This window comes from Portunus trituberculatus, chromosome 18 (genome assembly GCF_017591435.1).
Source record: "Portunus trituberculatus isolate SZX2019 chromosome 18, ASM1759143v1, whole genome shotgun sequence".
NCBI lineage: Eukaryota > Metazoa > Arthropoda > Malacostraca > Decapoda > Portunidae > Portunus > Portunus trituberculatus.
The window spans coordinates 26,173,914-26,195,536 of NC_059272.1; the positions used below are offsets into that span (position 1 = coordinate 26,173,914).

Here is a 21,623-nt window from a genome sequence, read left to right on the forward strand (position 1 = left end):
AAGGGTGTTAGGCATAAGTGAGTGGCTCTAGCTGTGACTTGAAAGCTGGAATTAATAAGGAAATACAAAAAGGAGTTAGGAGTTGAGTGTTTGTGAGGAATATGATGTGGCCAAACAACTGTGTCAGACATTAGTAAATCAAAAGATAAGCTAAATACTGTGAGGATGCATCAAGTACAAATGGGAAACGTACACCAAGGAAAAATGCAAAGAGTGGAGATGTTGCTGCATTAGATGCTGCAGTTATGAAGTGGTATGTTCAGCAGTGATCAGTGGGGATCAATGTCTGTGGCATTGAAATCCATTGCTGCAGCCAGGAAGCTGACAGAAGATTGATATAGAAAATATGAATGTGATGAATGTTGAAATGTAAATTAAAATGATTGCAGAACATTTAGGAATTAACTGATGAGAGGAAAAATGAGTAATTAGAATAAAGTAAAGGAAAAAGAACCTGATAATTACAAAAGTTTTGGAAACCATAATAGTAATTATACAACCATAAGAGATGACAAATAGAATCCAAAGGATAGCAAATTGGAAAGAGTTGTGTTCAAAAAGTCTCAATGTATGATCTACAGCTAGGCTAAGGTTTCATTAAACCAAAATGACCATGATCCAAGACTACTCAGAAAAACTTTGTATGGCTAAAAAAGTGCCAAGGTACAAAAGTTGGTTTGAAGGATCTAGGATGCCATGGCTTACTAGAAAACATTGTAAAAGACTTGTGGGCATACTTGTAGGCCTGGCTGGATGAGAAATCTTGCCACTTTTTGTCCCACTCACTACTCCAGTTATAAATGTTCATTCGTGTTTTAAGAAAATACATTCTCTCTGATACTGAAAAATCATGGTTTTTCAATTGATATATCTATGCTAAGTACCTGGCCTGGGTATATTATACTGAGGTAGTTGAGAAAGTGATGTGCCACTGGCTCCTGGCTGGCTGGGAGGCAGAACACTGACACCTGGTGGAGGAGGTCCAGGGGCTCCCTGTGAAGTGGAGGGAGCATACTGGGAGGGTGGTACTTGACGAGGTGCTTGAGACACACTGGTTTTGCTGGCAGGGTCTTCTTGGGACTTGACATGGAGTGTGTGGCGTGGTCCTGTCTGCCAGGCATCATCAGAGTCATCTGTGACTGATGTGTCAACACTAACCTGAAAGATTTTAGATGTTAATGAAATATACAAGTAGAAGAATACAGATGTGACAAAAATGGTACCAGAATTGACAGACTTGTGGTATTATAAAGACTTGGAGATGGGATACTAACACAATGTAGATGGAGTAGGGAGAAAGAGATATACGAAGGAAATGGGAAGGAAAGATAAACAAAATAAAAAATGAGATGTTTGAGTGACCAAGAATTACAGTTTCCCATATCAAATTATTGAAATCTGGAATTATCTAAAGGAAGAGGTTACTAGCAAACAGTGAACATATGATTAAAAAACAACTGGATATGTATGGATATGGAGACAGAACAAACACTCAAAGCTTCTGCCACTTTATCAACTTATTCCATTTCCTCAACAATGTCATCTTTTACCAATAACATCACTCCCCCTACTTTTTCATTTTATCTTCCTTCCATGTATTATCTTTTTCCTACAAATTTGAATCTTATTTTCTCTTCTAGTTTTGTTTCCATTAAGCATACCACATTTGATTCATTATTCCTTGGGTAGTCTTGTTGCAATAGGCTTGACACCAAACCCTCTACATTTGTATACATAACTTAAACTTCTGCTTGGTGATGTTCTGTGGCATCTTTGTACACAATTTCCTCATTTTCAGTTTTCTTCACTCTTCTTCATGCATGTCTCTTTCTCCACATTTCCTTCATCCCTTCTACTTTTGCTAATATTTCTGTTCTTTGCAAGATGTTCAGTAGTATATGATGTTAATCTTAATATTATTCAATGGTCTTTTCATTTTTATTGTACTTTCCAATCCTCTTTAATTTGTTTGAGTATTCTTCCTCCCTCCTCCATCAATTGTCATAACTTCCTGAGCCCTTTTCACTTCTTTTAATATATAGGTTCTTCTCAACCCCAAACACCACCACACATCTTTCTCTGTACACAAGTTTAATTTTTTATTTTACTTTGATAATTTGCTTTTTCCATATCCTTATAGGATGTCTGTTGCTGATGGTTTATCTCCTTCATATCTACCTTTTGTCATTCTCCCTCTACTTTCTAGCATTTCACTTCCCTAATCTCAACCTCTCTTTCTTGTGCAGGTTTCTCCTCATTCTCTTCCTTTAGCTTGCTGATTTTTTCAAAGTGTGTGTGTGTGTGTGTGTGTGAGTGTGTGTATGACTGTCTCAATAACTGTTCTGCAAAGATCTTCCTTTAAAGATTATTAATTTACATGTGAAAAATACAAACAGGTACATAATGGAGTCAGATATAAGTATACCTGATACATTCCTGGAACTGGAAATCCAAGCAGGAACTGAGCGGCAAAGAAATCATTGTGAGGCTCCACAGTCTGTGTCAGGGTTTCATTGGGCTCCCCCTGAAAATATATATATATATATATATATATATATATATATATATATATATATATATATTTTTTTTTTTAGTGGATTTTACTATCTGTATACAACAATTTACTAAAGCAATATAAATCAACACCAACATTCAATGCAATTCATATGGCAAAGCTTTCATCATTACCAATTCACTGAAAGATAATGGTGTATTACATTCCCATATCACTTTCAATCTATGTGTCAACCTGTATACAATACCCTTCCACACCACACCCCAACCACTGATGCAATTTTTCAACCACATTTGAAACGTGCCATGTATTCCAACTCACATTATACAATATAAAATTTTGCTTAACTCGTACCTTTATATCCAGAGTATGCTGAGGACGACTTGTTAGACTGGAATTAACAGCAAGTGTGACAGAACGCACAGACCGAAACAATCCTGGTCTCTTCCCATGACCAATAACACCTTCCACTTTGAGTGCAAGCTGGGATGAGGTCTGTGAATTGTAAATTAATCTATTAAGAGTAATATATGAATGGCTTTACAAAACAACTTGTCAGCACATACAAACATATGGCTACTTACTATGATAGCTCTACCTCTCTCTCTCCCTCTCGTTCTGAATTAAGTAAAGCTCTCACATTCACAACCTCTACATGCTACAATACACATTCTCTCTCTTTGAGCTAACCCTATCAGCTAAACACTATCATAATCATCCAAAATTTATAAGCAAGTGGACAAAGGGGTGAAGACAATGAGGCAATACTAACAGTAAAGAGGAAAGAACAAAATCTGAGCAGCAAGACCACAAGAAAGTAGGAAGTACTAACGTTGTCAAGTTGAGAATAGCAATAACAACTATACAATTAAACAACAGATACAAAACTAGTAGATTTCAATGCTGCATAAAATTAAATCTTCCACACAAGAGGTGCATGCTTTTCTCATAAAAGGCCATGAAGATATGTTATGAGCTGGCATTGAAGACTAAGACTACGGAAGAGGACATAATATTCTTGGTCACTTCATAAAATTAGATTCGAATTAATATATGAATCTTTCAGTAAATATTCTTCATGAAGGATGACTGACTGATGGAGTAATTGTTTCTAAGAGAAGAAGGGATAACTGTCAAGAAAATAGACACAATATAGATTAATTAAAGAATCCAGACATCTATGAAACGTGACAAATAAGGGAGCTTATTTCCAATTTAGTATAATAATAATAATAAGGTATACTGTACCTGAACAGAAATGGGATCTCCTGGTGCACGTGGCTGTGGCAGTATAGCCAGGGTTATGGTGGTTTTCTGTAATGTCTGAAAAAAGAAGCGTGGATAGGGCAGTGGGACACTTGTTAGGACTTGGGAAATGCCTTGAAGTAATTGCAGATGTTGTTCTCTCACTGGCTTGACTTCACAAGAAACCTGAAAAAAAATAAAAATAAAAATAAATAAATAAATAAATAAAAAAAATAAATAAATAAATGTTGATCGAATCTTTAGTTCATTTGTTAAAATGCTTGAATAAATCATATGGTAAAAAAAAAACATATCAAAGTACACTACTAGAGATAATTTCTAAGCTTACTTACATACTATACTGAGGCTTTGCCAAATGGCTGTTTACCAGTTTGACAGAAGGTACGAAAAAAAAAAAGTTTGAGCCACACCAATGGTTCAGCCAAATTTACTGAAATTCACGATTTCAAATATAGGCACCAACAAACAACATACTAAAATTTCAAAGCCACTGGACATCTCGTATGTTCACTAGATACCACCTTAATATACCAGAATAGTCAGTTACACTGAGTTCCCCTGACACCTTCTACATCCTCTACTATCAAAATTATGTTATTACAAGTAATACAATATAGAGGCAACCCCCGTTTCACGAAGGTTCACACAACGAAATTTCGCTACAACGAAGGTTTCGTTTTACTACCATCTACTTGTTTAACGAACACCAAACTCGCTTTAACGAAATTTTATCCAGGTAATTTTTTCCAATTTTGAAAGCCCCACTGTATCATGCAAGCTGACAGGCTTTTGAATACACCAGGAGCTGCCGATACAAAGGCCTGACTCAGAAGAAATTCTGCGTCACCTGTAGCATCAAGATCAAGAACACGCACACCACTCACTTCCCAGTCAAAACATAACAGCATCACCAGCAGCTCATCTTCCCTAGTTCAACTTACCACCAAAACGCCCTGCAATGTGGCCTAATGTTCCTAAGAAGACCAGGAAGTGTCTTACTCTCGAAGTGAAGCTGGGTATTATTCAAAGACAAGAGAGAGGCCAGAAAACTAATAACATTGCTTGCCACCATCTTGACTACTGTCTACTATTTTCAAGTCAGCAGACTCTATCAAGAAGGCTGGTGAGACCGCATCTTCCTTGAAAGCTCAAAGAACCACCTGAACTCGTGACTCTACAATAGATAAAATGGAAAGCCTTGTGGAGATGTGGTACATAAGTTTTGTATGCGGTACCATGATGCGCACTTTGTTTACATTCCACAGGTTGCCTGTTAGTGTATTTCCTGTTTCACTCTCCCTCCCTTCATAAAGTTAAGATCATCAACATTATAAAGTTACGTACATACATACATTAGTGTACATTATAATGACAAATTAAACTACCTAAATGTTTAACTTCATAATTTTTACTTTCATTAAACCTTTTACTGTACTATGATGCACTCTCGCTTTGCTTACTCTCAATGGAAGTTCAAATCAGGGGTTAAACTTTTTATAATCGGTTCGCTTAACGAAGTGTTTTTTAGGAATGTAACCCCTTCGTTAAGCGGGAGTTGCCTGTACTTCTAACCTGAGCCAGCCTGCGCACAAGGGTGGTGGCTTCTTCTAGTGCAGTAATTATAGATTGGGTCTCGACAGATTCTCCACCACCAAGTTTGCTGGTTATTGTAGTGAGATCAAGACCAGAGTAATCCTCTGTTAGTTGTCCTGCTGAAGGCCGAGTAATGATCTCAATTCCCTGAGCCACCAGCAAGGCACCCTGCTGCAAAAGTGCCAAATTGCACAATGTTTGTGGATCGGCATCAAACACAGACTGAAAAAAGAAGAATGTAAATATTATTAAAGTGATTTCTATGAAAGTAAATGCACTAATCAACTCCAACAACAGAAACCTGCATGGCAAAAATCATGTAAGCAGTCTTTAACTTTTACTTTAAACCAGAAAATATTACAAAACATCTGATAATGAACTAATACAAAACACACTTAGTCCAGTTTCTATGCTTCACTTACTTGGTAAAGGGTTCCATATTGTGAAGCTAAGTTGTTAAAGTCTCTTGCTGACTTAGTGAGTTGCTGTGATACTCTACCACACCTCAGGAGGTCATCCCTTGTTGATGTGGCAAGTGAGGCTGCGATGGCAGGTGGAGGGGCTGTACGCAAGGACAAGCAGGCATGAAGCAGCTGTGCATGACACATGAAGGTCTCAGCACGCAGCCTCACATATTCTTGACAGAAGTTCATGGGCTGGTTTGGTGTACTTGCTGCCTAAAAATAGAATATTTCCCTGAGAATTCACAATAAAAATGGACATAAAGATTGGTGATAGTCATGGTGCAAACAAGAAGATTGGTAATAGTCATCGTGCAGTTTGTAAACCATTGATCTACAGTGTACATGAAAGAAGGCATGCTCCAATAGTCTCCATCTTGTCAGATTTTAATCTGGTATCTATTAATTGTAAGTTCAAAATGCTAACCATTGCACCCATTGGCAGCTTATATTTGCCAATAAGAACATGTAAATCATGTCAATGCATCTCTATGGTAATTGTGAATTTTCTATTTCTTTTTTTTTTTCCTTCTATGTAGGATGGGTGCCAACAAGGGTAACAAAAATTATAATGAAAAGGCCCACTGAGGTGCTGGGCCCATACAAACACAAAACGTCAGCCAAAGCCAGAGGGAAAGCATCTTGAAATTTGCCTCTTTAAAATTTCATGTATGATCATAGGGAGGATGAAAATACTCTGAGATTTATGAAACAAGTGACTACTGCAGTATAGGATAATGCCTCTGTACAGAGTTAGCAGTTGGAGCATGAGAGAGAGAGAGAGAGAGAGAGAGAGAGAGAGAGAGAGAGAGAGAGAGAGAGAGAGGAGAGAGAGAGAGAGAGAGAGAGGAGAGAGAGAGAGAGAAAAAAAAAAAAAAAAAAAAAAAAAAAAAAAAAAAACTGGCAGAGATGAATCAGAACTCCTAACTTTAAAGAAGATGAGATGTTAAGTTTCCAGTTTAGATTATAAGTAATGGACAAATCAAGGATGTCAAGTGTGGAATAGGGGTACTGTTGAAAGCTACTGAAGCAGAGGAGATAGTTGTCTGGTAAATCGTGTCAAGTTGATAAATAGAGGAATTGAGTTTTTGAGTTTGCTCTGCCCTATCAAAAACTTGGAGAGATCTGGAGTCAGGCATTTTGTGGCTTTGCTGTGTGATCTCTCCTTCCTGAAGGGTTGATTGTCTTTGAAAGGACATGGAAGTGCTGTGTGGTATTGTCAACGTATGTGTGGATAGAAATAAAATTTTGACCTAGATCATTGATGAATAGTAGGAAGAGAGTGTGTGACAGGACATAGCCCCAAGCAACACCACTGTTAATGGATTTAAGAGAACAGTAACTGTTTACCATATTTGCAGTAGATGTAAGAGGATAGTTTGGAAATCAAAGTTTTTTGACAGGATTCTTATAAATTTTTTTTGCTATGAATAAGGTAATAGAAAAAGTTTTACCATATCTTTAAAAAGACAGTAAGGAAAACCAGACCACCAGTAGAGTGGCCTTAACAGAAACCATATTGGCAATCAGATAGAAAATTGTAAGTGATGAATGTTTTAGAATCTTCCTCTTGCTACCTGGAATGGATAGTACAAATGGGGAGGCTCCACTGTAAAATAGAGTCAGATCAAATACCTTGAGTGCAGACAATGCCCTTAATAGGTGAGTGTTGGCAGCAGTGAGATTGTCTGCTCTGTCTCCTGTGGCCATTGGGCATGCCTCACCTTGGCTCACCTCAGCCAAGGCTGATACCCAGAAATGCTGTTGGTCTGAACAAACTCTCCAACTAAGCACACCATACAGGCCAGCAGCAAAGTTGTGATGGCCATACCTGTCATAAAGTAATAGCTATCATTCATTGACTCTGGATTTTGCAGCATTGAGGCATATCTGTATGCCATGAGGTAATAAAAAGGGTATTGGAGATGCTACACTTTAATTGAAAGAAAAGTATAAGAGTAATTGCATTCTGTAAAACCTTAATGACTTCTCAAAACTAAACCTTGCTTGAATACCAATTCAGGGCAATGCAAGTTTACTTATTCATGAAATTAACATGTCGGTACTTCATTCTGCATCCAAACAACTGAAATTATACCATTAGAAAAACTGAATACAAATCAAGATACTAATCATACTTTTAGATGTCAAAATTGCAGCAATATCACACATTCAAACAAAAACTTATTTCCACTTAAGAAATGGAGCAGTCATTATAGTTGTGTCATTCACCTTAAATCAATCTAGTTTAGAAATAGCTTATTATTATGTACATACAATTCCCTTCATCAGTTCAAGGATGAGGTACTACATATACTCTATGAATTATTTTTGCATCCAAAATTCATTGGTGTATAGCAATAATAGATCAGGTCAAATTTGGTACTCAGGATGATTATACCTGTCTGTGCTGATGCTGCCTCCATCCCGTGAATGAATGACTTGTGAATGTTGCAAAAATAGAGGACAAATGCAGCCAACTCTCTGAGCACCAAGTAAGACTGACACTTTCATATTTCATTCTGATAATAAGCATCACAAGATTACTCTACTTATCAGTACTAGTGTTAGTAAACATAATCGTGTCCAACCTTGATGCCTGTCGTGCCATGCAAAATGCAGCCCACTGATTGACACACTTGCTGGCAGCCACTACAGCAGTTTCTGCCTGGCTGGACCATATGTGACCATGAAACACCTGCAGCACTAGAGTCACCAGTGTGACCTGGAAGCAAAAACAAAGAGCTTGAGTTGGGACGAAAATGTAAATGGTAAAAAATTATTAAAATCCCGCTTGCAAATTATGCAATTCTACCCGTAGAAAGTAAAGGGATGAAAAAAACTGATGTTTGAAAACATATGGAGAAGTGGAAAGATAAAAGGTTATGGTGTTTGAAAGAAATAAAATTCTTAAGTAGAATATCAATCTAGCATAGAAATGATATTTTCTGAAAAATTAGACCAAAGAAAATGGAATGAGAAACATAATTAGTATCTTGGTTCAAGGAGAAAAAAAAAAAAAAAAAAAAAAAAAAAAAAATAAATAAATAAAAAATAAAATAAACCAGTGTAATGGAGAGAGAGAGAGAGAGAGAGAGAGAGAGAGAGAGAGAGAGAGAGAGAGAGAGAGAGGTGGGTATAAGAGGATGAAATACAATAAAATAAGGGGATAAACTAATGGACCATGAAAGAAAGAATCACGAGGGAAAAAAAGCTGAAAGTCTGCATGGAAGGAATGCAAGGGCATGAATGAATAAACATTTGTCTTAGGAACATGCATTAAAAACTGATGAACAAAAAAATAAACTTACTATTAATTTTGTCTTCTGAGCATTTAATGGAGCCTCTACAGTGAGTTTCTGCACCAACTTCAACACAGGAGTGAGATGCGGTGTGAGAACATCCCCTCGGTTCCCTCCAAGAGATGCCAGTGCTTCACACACTAGCTGACATCCACACACTGTACAGAAAATTAACTATATATATTTTCTTACAGAATCATATTTATTATTATTTTAATCAGCCTAAAATGTATATAAGTAAGTATATTTTTCAGAATTATTATCTTACATAGTGCCAATTCATACAATGTTGTTTGAAATATCTGCTTTGTCTCCATTCCCTGATGGTATATACTGTACTGTATAGAGAAAAATTCTTAGTCTTCTCTTACTGACTTTATATCATGATCAGCAGAACACAAGTAGCAGTTCTATCACCTTACCCTATGTCACAAAACTTATCATTGCACTTGTATTAGGAGTCATCATAGTTTTATATCAAAATGCATCAGAGTTTTGTACAAGCTTCTGAGGGTGGACTACAATGCCTATAAATATCAGTGACTCACCTGAAAGTGTGTTATCAGATAGTGTGTGAGTGAGGGTGACAGCAAGATCATCCATGATGCAGGGCAGGGTTTGGGAGAGCAGCACAGCAAACACCTGATCCACACGTACCACCATTACCACCAGCAACACCCATGATAAACGAGAGAGAGAGAGAGAGAGAGAGAGAGAGAGAGAGAGAGAGAGAGAGAGAGAGAGAGAGAGAGAGAGAGAGAGAGAGAGAGAGAGAGAGAGAGAGAGAGAGAGAGAGAGAAATTTACTAAACCAATTAAAGTAAATGTAACTGAATTGAGTAATTTAATCCTTTGGTAATAAGGATAAATTTTTTGCAATAATGCCAGTCACATATTTCCTTGCTAGTATGTTTCATAAATGATGACAAACAAATCATAAAAATAAAAGCAACACCAAGAAAAGAGAAAGAAATATTGATTTGGTTGTCTCAAAGCACTACAGAAACAAAAGAGGCCCTTCATACATCCAGGGGACAATTCGTCACTGGTTGAAAAAGAGTTCATTATTGGATAGCCCTGAGTCATCCTGGTTAGCTCCAATCTCTAACCGTACAATGAAATCCTGCCCTTACCAAGCATGAACGCAGGCCACGGGGTATATACTCTTCTGGTGTGGGACCTGTTGACTCCTCCAGCTGAGAAGAACTAAATACACTCTGCAGTAGACTGATGGCAGCACAATGTGCCTCCTCACACAACTGGCTAGTTTTCTGTTCTTCATACCTTAATAACATTGTAAGAAAGTTTAATTACTTAATTTTTCTTAACATTTTGAGAATATTAATTCCATATTGATGAAGTATATATAATATACATATAACAATAAGAACTGGGGTGTTGTTTTGAAACCTCAATCATGGGAGCAAAAAACACAATAAGGTAGGTCACAAACATCTTTGATAGTACCAATGTTTCAACTTTCTCTTTAGTCATTGTCAGTGGCTTTAAAACAAGACCAAAGACTATTAATTTGTCATAATATAAAACAATATAAAACCAAACAAAAAATATAGCAATTAAAAACTAAAAGGTAAGAAAATACATATGTAAAACAAAAAATACTTAAAAAATTAGGTGGTGACAATATGTTTAGTAAGATGGCAGACTACATAAATGTTAGGTATATTATAACAACAGTGTTTGCTTCTGTTATGTATGAATTCTAATGTTGATGAATTTAATTACTACACAAATTTATAATCTGAAATTGTTCAGTACAAAGTTCAATACTAAGGTCCCTTATAGATGAGTGGGCATAGTTAGCAAGTGATCAGTTTGACTGGAGCAGCACAAATGCTTAGTAATATATGTATACAAGGAATGAAAGGTGCTTGCCACATACCCAGCTTGGCAGTAGAGGCAGGTATATACAACTGATGAATGTAGAGACTTTATATTCTATAAAAAAAAAAAAATAAATAAATAAATAAAATAAAATAAAGAGTTTGATTGAATTATGAAAAATAGATCTGTTCATATTTAATAACACATTTAACCTCTGACAGGTTAAGTTAGTACAGATCTTGATGATCTCAGTGAGAGGAATATTGGTATACAAGGACTGAATAACATAAAAAGTTTTTGGTAGTTTAAAAGATGACAAGGTTTTATCGAATTCATTTTTTTTCTTTTTACTATAATTTTTTTTTAGCACATTCAGACAAGATTGGAACAAAAAATTTTGATAGTTTAAAATGTGCAAAGTTATACACATCATAACACCTATTTTGTGAAATATTTCACATGAAATGTGATAGCATTAAAGAAGTTTGTGACTTCCCTTGTGTTGCACATGAAAAATGCAGTAAAAACTACAAACAATCAAGATATACATTACAGGACTTACATGTACACTGCAATATTAGTGAAAAGTTGGAGGGCTCTGCAAGCAACTGTTAAGTTGCTGTCATAAACACACTCACGACAAAGGTCAACCAGGGCACATTCTGAAAAATAAAAAGAATGAAAAGTGTTGCAACTAGGAAACACATATTTAAAAGATAAGGAATATCACAAAAAAATAGAAATTATAAATCAAAATTTTTACTGACAAAAATTATGTTATCGACTTTCCTGCACTCTCCACAGTAAGAAGGAAAGCCACTAGACAAACACAACCAGAAAATATCCTTAATAAGAGGCACTTCTATTTTTTCTTCAATCCTTGATATAATCAACACTGAGGAGTCAAATAATTTTTGCTGTACTGGATATTCTACTCATACAAATCATTAAACTTTATCATTGTTAATAGAATGAATCTATCCGTCAGAGTCACATCACAACTTCAACCACTTTTGAGGCCTGTTCTGAATGACAGCACCCTCAAGCTCACTCAAACTGATCCCATTTACTTTAATTCTTTTAGATAAGGGCAACATTTATTTGAAGTAAATATTTTTTTTTTTTTTTTTTTTAATACCATGTGGGCTTTTCACGGGAATTTATGGGCTAAAGGGGATACTCTTTAGGGTACCTCCTATCTCAAAGCCAATCCGCTAGGAAACCGTTGCCCTGAATGAGGAAGCCCAACCTGTACTCAGACCGTGGACAGGATTCGAACCCGTGCGCTTGGAGACCCCTCGGACCCCAAAGCACGCATGGTTCCACTGTACCACGGCGGTAGATGTTTCACTCAAGTTCTTCCTTATAGCCCTTGATACTCTTCCAACAACATCTCTTCTAGTTTATAGTCCTATAACATACTGCTACTATTACTATTATCACTACTACTACTACAGATTGAACCTCCCAAATCCGGCAACCACCGGACCTTAGACTTGCTGGACCATGGAAAATTCCGAACTATAGGTGGTCCCCAAAACACCCTCTATATACTTACCCTGCATTATACAAGTGTAGCTGTAACATTGTTTTGATATATGATAGTTGTACATGAAAATATACATGCAAAAGTATATAGAAAAACACACTGTTGTAAATTAAGGTCAGCATGGAAAATTTTTGCCTGCGCCATTATCATCTCGCCGGACACAGGGATGTTACCAGCACGCCAAAGCTTAAACAACTGTAGGAGTGCACTGACTAAATCACTACTTTTACCCTCCTTAAGTGTTTTACGAACCTCCATGTTCTTCTTGCTCTCACACTTACTGTAAAACTTGAGAAGTTGATTCTTCTGCTTTTTTATATCATAGACAGTTGATGAGCCAATGTTGTACTGTTGGCATAGGGTCCGCACTGAAACACCATTATCTAGCTTCCTCAATAGGTCCACTTTCTGTTGCACTGATATTGTCATATGTTTGCACTTTTTCTTTGGTTCACACACAACACTATCACTTCCTGGTTGCTTGGAAGCCATGTTTAGGGGTAAATATTACAGAAAAAAATGTTTATGCATCTGGGGGTGGTGGTGCTTGCAATGAGTGGCAGCGTGGTACTGAACTGAATTTGACCCAGAATTCCCAGGCTTCAAAACACAGTACAGCGCTGTCGTGTCCCAGCGGCGGTCCGGCAAATTAAAAAATTCCAGCAAACAAAAATTTTGCTGGATTATAGGTGTTGCCAGATGAAAGAATACCGGATTAAGGAGGTTCAACCTGTACTACTAGTTAGGTCCTTTTCTTTCTGCTTATGAAGAAAAAAACATGTGACAACACTAGAACTATTTCATCAAACAGTGTACCATCTTCCAATGGACTTTTATCTACCTTGTTTAATGCCCATACTAAAACTCACAGGTCCTGATTGTTGCTCTGTTACCAGAATTTGATATAGAGAAGGAAGGGATAACTTGGTGAGCAACGGGTGTCCCTTACCTGGAGTAAGTGTTATCCTTGGAAGTGCTGGGGCTGCAGTGAGAGAAGCCAATACTGATAAAGCAGTAGTTGTCATGGCAGGACTGTGGTGGGGTGACTTAGTGAACTTGACTAATGTTTCCACATTGTCTGCTGACCAAGCATGAGGAGCAGCTTCAGCCAGAAATCCCAGCTCACCCAGCACAGCCTGTCGCACACCAAGCCGGGCCTCAATCTCCAGGGTCCCAATCAATAGGTCCACCTACAACACAAGAAGTACTAAAAAATGTATACACATACATACACATGTCTATTCAATTATACTAAGCTTAATTAGTGAGGAGCAAGGTTACGTCTAGTGTATCACAACACTGCATATCTGCACTCCTCCAGTACCCTGTACACACTGCTTTGCAGTTATGTTAAGAAAATTTACATTACCTGCTGAGGAATGTCCACCAAGCTGTGTGTAGCCAGCTGGGTAAGAGTGTGCAGGGTGGTGATCACTACACGCTGTGTTGGGTATTCCTTAAGCAGCTCCAGACACAAGCTACGCACCTATGCCCACACAAAGAACAAAGTTGTACATTTTGCTAACTCCAAACTCTGTGTAGAGAAAAATTTTATTCCTTTCACCATCAGGTCCAGATACACTCACAAGCATCCACAATACTCATCCAATTTCAACTTTCACCTCATCCAATCATGATGAAACCTTCTATTCCAAGAATATCTTTTGTACTTCTGGACTCAACAACAAGACTGATCATCCTTTTCTTCCCTCTACCCTACCTCTAACTGCCTTCCATTCAACCCTTACTTTCTTTTATTAAACAGTTAATACATCATGTATGCTTCTTTTGAAGACAGTGTCCCAATTTCATCCTTCTAGTTACACAGCTGCCTTAATAAACATTCACTTAAACCTACTGTAATGTTGAATCTCTAATATTCTTCAAATTTTTTTTCTCTTTGCAAAGATGTACAATGCCTTTGCTGTGCTGCTTTCGGTTGCCTCTAAGAATGTGCTTGGAAAATAAAGATACATTCTATACTCTGTCTTGGGGCTGAATATACAATTAACCACTCAGGCTGATTGTATCAATGTGAGGAAGATTATCAATTTATATGATACTAATGATGATACATTTCAATTCATATCCAGTTAACTTACAGTAGCAGCAGTTTCTGCATCATGATGCATGTGTTGGAAGACCTGAATCAACTGCAGCTTCACATCAACAGGTGTTGCCAATCCTCCAATCATATGGATTAGTCTGTCACACATGTTCATTGCAAAAGTTCTACGAAAAAGGATTATACAGATAAAAAAATTCAATAAGGTCTGAATATAGTAACATACATACATCATCATATTATGTAACCAAGAACATGAAACAAAATTATAGATGTATCTAAGAAGGGTATGAATGTGTCCATCTCACAAACTAACTTTGATTTTGCAGCATATTTCTCAGCTGCCATGATGGCAGCCTGAAGTTCCACAAATTCTTTGGCATCCAGAGCCTCACGGATGAGGTGCTGAACCCTCCTATTCTCCCCTACTACACCTGACATCCAACCCAGGGTGCGCAAGGTGAGTGCTCTGGCCAGCTGTGGAGGAAGGCTGAGTAAGAAATAAACTTGCACATTAGGCTGCTCACTACAGAGGCATGGAAAAACTACTTGCCATGCATTTTAATTCTTACTCCATTTGAATGGAAAGTCAGGAAATACTTGAATATTCTATCTATATATTTCATAATTTATTGTATGATAATAATCATTCTAATAATTCTTTAAAGGTAAAGAAACAGCGATAAATATGGTGAAATTCATGCAATTCAGTAATCTTTTTAATGACAAATGAAAATCTTGGGCTTATGTTGTTTAACTTTGTCCATCTTTATCTTGAAGAACAAATCATACTAGGGACTATTTCTCATTACTAATATCAAATAACTCACAGGATCATTGGAGTGCATGACAGTTGTTATACGCCGCAAAAACTCATCCACATTGATGAGCTTGTCTAAATGTCTGCCACATGATTCCACTACCTCGACAACACACACACGTACAAAGTTACTCCTGTTGGAAGGAAAAAATATTTCTACACAATCCATCAAAATTTATAATGCCTGAACTTTAGTTTTGCTTTTCCTTTATTCTCTATGATGGAATTTCCTCATCCTTAAAGTACTTAGATACCAATGTTTTATTCTTTCCACACATTACCTTCCTTATCCACGTACAGCTGGCAACCTACTTGATGAAGCAATTTTCCTACCTATATTTCTAATGTAAGTGACATCTATTATCCCTCTTCTCCACCCCCACATATCTTATACCTTCCTCACCCAGCCAACTCTCTCTCTCTCTGAAAAGAATCTGATACTATATCTACACATGATAGAAAAAGAATGAAACATAAAAAATCCCTAACACCAATGAGATGATTTACCAATAAACATTATACACCTGCCCTGACTGGGTGGGGAAGGGGAAGAGGTGAGGCTAACAGTAAATCAGTTTCACACTAAGACAGTGAGTCAATACTGTCATGTAATGCATAAAAAAAAAAAAAATAAATAAATAAAAAAATAAATAAATAAAAAAGATGCCACACACTTACTGCTAGGTGGAGTACACTAACATGGGGGTTTCTACAACATAAAATAGACACCTGTCACACCCATTGTATGTGTCACCAGCAGCACCTGAATTTTAACCCGTGGCTAAACAAAGCCTCAAAATGCATACATGTATGGATCATTTTCTACTCAGAATAACAAGTACTTTTGCCTCTAGCTGTATCCACAAAAACCTGTGTTGAACTTCATCATGTATGAAAATTTGTTCTGTAACTAACACATACATTAGATTTTCCCTTAACAATGAAGATGTTTTCAGTGACTGAACAAACTTTCAGTTCTATGGAGAAAACAACACTTACCCAGGGGTTTCTTGTCTGAAGACTTCAGCTAATTTCAAAAGGGCAGAATTTATCAATATGGGGAATGGATACTTCTCAAACAGTGCTGGAAACTTTGATATTGCTTCACACTGCTCTCCTGTTCGTGTAGATTTCAGACCTGCAATTTGATTATTTTACTGTGAAGATTATAGTTATCCAAACACCTCCAAGACCTTGAAGCAAATATGTCTTTTTTGTAAAGTTCCATTTCAGAAAGAAAAACAGTCCTATTCCACACTTGTGGTTTTTCCAGTTCCTGAGTCTCATTTTCTCTTTGTTTGCTAAGAAATTTTTATTTATTCACTTATTTATTTTTTGCAAACTGGTAGTTTTAAAATAAGACAGACAATTCTGTAATACCTTGGTATATACTCAAACAAGATATCCCTAGAGAGAGAGAGAGAGAGAGAGAGAGAGAGAGAGAGAGAGAGAGAGAGAGAGAGAGAGAGAGAGAGAGAGAGAGAGAGAGAGAGAGAAGAAAATATCTGGTTAATTTGCAGTTTCACCTAACAAAAAAAATTCTGATTTGACTCATGTTTTTCAGGTGAGAAATATAGTGAATTGATTGACGGTAAATATAATTTCCATTGCAAATGAATACTTTTTTGAGTTATGATTTGTTTTTTCAAGTCCCACTTATGCCTACCTCTCATTCCCAATAACCTTCAGGAACTTGTGGGAAACTGGGATTTTGGATGAGGGAGCAGCATTAAATCGAGTTATGTGCATTGCAAAAAGAGGCTGTAAATCAACAAAAGTACATAAAAAATCTCTGAAAATATTTTGATAGTGGCAGTGGCTGCTGCAAGGGATACTTCGTTACTGTTGAGCAACATTCCTAACAATTCACTATATTTCTGGCTGTATTCACTACATTGAAAAAAAACCAAGGCTAAGTAACCAAACCCATTATAACCTAACGCTAGCTGTGAGGACTGTGCTCCCCCAGGCTGCCTAAGTGTTACTAAGCAAACCATCACATTAAAACATTCTAGCCAGGAAGCTGGGCATCCCCAGAACTCCCCAAAAGTTTACAAACCAAACCCAACATTCTGACCTCCAAGGCAGCCTTGTATGCTTTCTTAGGACAATTTACAATTTCTCCCAATCAACATTTTTTTTGTGACATGCATTAAATCGAGGCTATAATGTTGAGTTTAATTAGTAACCCTTAGGAACAGGTCTGGGAGGTCATCATCCCTCTAGCTACAATGTTATAATGTTGGGTTTGGTTAGTAACCCTTGGGAAGGATCCAGATGCAATGCTGGGGGCTAACCTTTGCAACAGACCCAAATTCAGGGGTAACACATCATTGGCAATGTTGCTTAACAATAACAAAGCAACACTTGCTGCAGCTGCAGCCACTGCCATCATCAAAGTATTTTTAGAGATTTATCATGTGATTTTATTAATTTTCAACCTTTTTTGGCAACTCACATTACCCTATTTAATACTCCCCCATACAATCCCAATTTTTTTGTGTCCCAAGATCATTGGGAATGAAAGGTAGGCATAACTTGGAGCTAAAAAAAAGAAAACAGTCACAACTCGAAAATTATTAATTTATAACAAATGATATACATCAATCAATCAATTCATTATATTTCTCACCAAAAAAAAAAAAAAAAAAAAAAAAAAGCCACATCAGAGATTCATTAGCTGGAAAATTAACCAAATATGTTGAGGAGGGCTTGATTGAAGGTAACGTCATTGCATTCCTCCTTGGTGACTACTTACCTGATAGCAGAGTGGGGATTTTATTGAGATAACACCTGCCTGCATGTTTCAAGGCTGTTGCTATTTACTTTTTGGCAAACTTTTTTTTTTTTTTTAAATTGAGATCTACCTATACAATACAGTGATCTGCAGTAAAGTTAACGAATTAATTGAAACCTGATGTAGCCTAGTCTGACCCTCACATGAGACAGTGATGTTATTTCAACATTATCAACTAGGTAACGGATATCAACAAGTTAATCCATCCATCCCGACGCTTACCTCTGTCCAGCTCCAACAATGCTGAATTGCCATCCTGGTCTTGGTCATTGAGGCCAATATCCGTAAACGATATTGGTCTGGCGAGGGCTGTTGCCATTTCCACAGACTGCTAAAGGCCATGCACTGCTCCCGGCGTCTCCTTCCCGTCAACGTCCTCGCGATCTTGATCTTGATCTTAATGCTACAGGTGACGCAAAATTTCTTCTGCGTCAGGCCTTTGTATCGGCAGCGCCTGTAAGGAAAATAAGAAGAAGAAAAAAAAAAAAAAAACCCACAAACAACAAAGAGGGCAATCACCATCTTTCACACCACTAGTTCCTGCATCTAGCACGCCACATTCTCTCCAGGAACTCTTTTACAGCCTCAATCATCCTTTCATTCGTCTCCCCACAGAGTCCCAGCAGCACCACCATCCATTCCCTTCCTGTCATCTCCACTCTGTCATGCCCCAGCTCCCTCAGCACCACTTGCATCATCTCATACCTGTCTCTGGCATACTTCACACACTCCAGCACCACATGCTCCACCGTCTCATCCTCTCCCACGTCACACATCTGGCACACTTTGCTGCGGGACTCAGACCATCTATAATTCCTTGCATTCACATCCATGCACTGTGCCCTAGCTCGGAAGAGAAGGTCCCCACCCAGGCTTCCATCATACCACTTTTCATACATTGGGGCCTCTTTCTCTCTATACCATTCCAAGGTACTCTTTTGCTCAATCCTATTCCTCCAGTCACTCAGTCCCACACCTTTCACTACTCTGTCTATCTCACTCCTCCACTTCCTTACACCCCATTCTCTACCCTCTCCATTTCTAACTATCATACTCCAGTCCTTCTCTAAGTGCCTTCCTTCTACCTGCTGAAAAGCCCAACTAGCTATTAGACCACTCTTCACCACCATCCTGACACTTTTTCCCCCACTTGCTACTCCTGACATTCCACAGAAACACTTTTCTCACTATTCTAGCATCATTCATTCGCTCTAACCTAGCCTTATACCTTAAACTCCTTCACTGCCTAAACCAGCCTTCCACTCGTCTCTACACAGTTCCATCACCACCACATTCCTTACACGTCTCCACTTTTATCCACACTGTCCTAACTCAATCACAAACACTCGCACCACACCATCTCTCTTCATCTCCATCTTATCACATTGAATTCAGTTCCCACTCTGCTTCCTCTTAATACCATCCATTCACGCTCACTAAGTACTCCCAGATATTCTCATCCCCCACAACTTGATTACCACTCCCCCCCTCGTCATTCGGATACTCTTTCTCCATTATTCACACTTATTCCACAGATCCACCATTCTCGTGCTTCTCATTCCACATTCCACAGATCCACCATTCTCATCCTTTTCACGCCACTTCCCTATCATAACATATTCGCAGTCTTTGTCATGAACAGCTAAGTGTATCGAACACCTTTATAATAAGGATACGTCCTGATTAAGAGTCGTCCATTCACATAACTACCACTTCAGAACGAATGTGATGGCTATATCCCCAAACGTGAACGTGACTTTCAAACTTGCAGTCTACTAACAGATCCTTAAGACTTGTTTACGTCACCCTCGTTATACTACCTTCAGCAAGAGTCTAGTAATTCACTTACCACTTACCTACTACGTACTTTAAGGACTAATTTCAAGTTTATTTCCCCAAACTTAACGTTATACTATCCCCAAATTTAACGTTATACGGTCACGTCTCGCTTCTAATGCACTTAACTTGAAGGAGCCTCGTTATGTTAAGAAATCCTGTCCACTCATTCTTTTTGCCGATTCTGATAGCTATTCTATAATGAGGAAACCACAATGGCAGTAATCTGAAACGGATTAGCCTCAGATATAACTTACTTAAGGAGTTCTGCAGTAACGTACACGTTTAATCCCTTCAGCACCAAGACGCGTTTTCATATTCCTACTATTTGGTGATTTTAATACATCAGAAACTTACGGGATGAATAAAAACAGTGAAGAATCGGACCATTAACCTTGTGACATCCATACACGCTTTGCAACATCAATAGAATTATCTAATCGTACACACATCAAGGTAAAAATGCGTCACAGTACTGAAGAGGTAAAGCGTAATTCTTTCTTCCTGCATACCTACAATGACCACGAAAACACTTCACTTGCTACAGCCATTACCCAAATGTATTCTGAACTCTAACCGCACTAGTGAATGAACGATCATTTGTCCCCCTATTGACAACAAGAGCAAGTAGACACTTACGTAGCGATGGTTCCCGATACATCCTACATACAGACACGGACACCCTACACTTAACCTTCCAATAGACACAGTGCACATTCCTAACAACACCACTGTCAGTGTCTGTCAACACACACAACACCTACACCGTTCCACTATTTATTCACACACACAACCAACCTCTCCTTCGCTGTGCTAACCCCTGCTGTGATCCCGTGCCGCGCCGAGCAGTGCTACACTGGTGAGAAGGGTAGCAGAGAAGTTGGTGGAGAGTAGGCAAGGGAGATGGAAAAAAACAAACAAAAAAAAAAAAACATTGCAAGGAGGCGATGCTTCCTGGAGCCACAAAACAAAATTCTTCTGCTTGGGTTGCGAGATTCATGTTAACAGATGACAGCTGGCCTCAGGCTGCCTCACCGCTGCTAGAGTAGTTTGGTCATGATTCGAAGGAATAAACTTTCCTTCCGTTTATTCAAAAGTTTCTATTTACAAAATATTACAAAAATATTTACTATATAACATATTTATACAAAAGAGCATTTCTTTCCTAATTTGATAACAATCCACGTAAATAGTGAAAACTTTTACGATTATGCAAATTAATAACAATACAGTGATATAATAATAATAATTAAATAATAATAATTATAATGAAATAATAATAATAATAGTAATAATAATAATAATAATAATAATAATAATAATAATAACAATAATAATAATATAGGCCCAAAACAAAAGTAGAAGAATGATAATACACATATGGAATGAAGGTACGTACAGTGTCAAATTATGGAACTCGTATTTCTTCGTTCGTCATAACTCATCAAACTCATAAGTCCTCGTTCTTTATAACATCAAGGAAGTTCACGGCCAAGAGTTCATACATAACACGCAACATCATCAGCCAGTGACTATGTACACCAGTCACAGATATAATATAAAGTTTTGTTGTTC

The 21,623-nt window shown here is 37.6% G+C and overlaps 1 protein-coding gene across 2 annotated transcripts; it reads right to left on the reverse strand.

Moving 5' to 3' along the window:
* Window positions 1-862: 862 nt before the first annotated feature.
* On the reverse strand, window positions 863-18,632 carry LOC123505464 (integrator complex subunit 7-like). 2 transcript variants are annotated; one of them, XM_045256780.1, is made up of 19 exons: window positions 18,435-18,632; window positions 16,415-16,553; window positions 15,426-15,549; window positions 14,912-15,072; window positions 14,633-14,762; window positions 13,900-14,016; window positions 13,480-13,720; window positions 11,544-11,643; window positions 10,270-10,420; window positions 9,686-9,779; window positions 9,147-9,295; window positions 8,427-8,560; window positions 7,471-7,666; window positions 5,797-6,051; window positions 5,354-5,596; window positions 3,764-3,946; window positions 2,870-3,010; window positions 2,426-2,524; window positions 863-1,158 (listed from the first exon to the last, which is right to left on the reverse strand). In XM_045256780.1, exons 1-19 carry the CDS (start codon window positions 18,529-18,531, stop codon window positions 877-879), a joined length of 3,036 nt encoding a protein of 1,011 aa, XP_045112715.1. In that variant the 5' UTR covers window positions 18,532-18,632; the 3' UTR covers window positions 863-876. The 2 variants fall into 2 exon arrangements, with proteins under 2 accessions (XP_045112715.1, XP_045112718.1); XM_045256783.1 differs by lacking the exon at window positions 16,415-16,553 and having other exon boundaries at window positions 18,435-18,590.
* Between the last annotated feature and the right edge of the window lie 2,991 nt (window positions 18,633-21,623).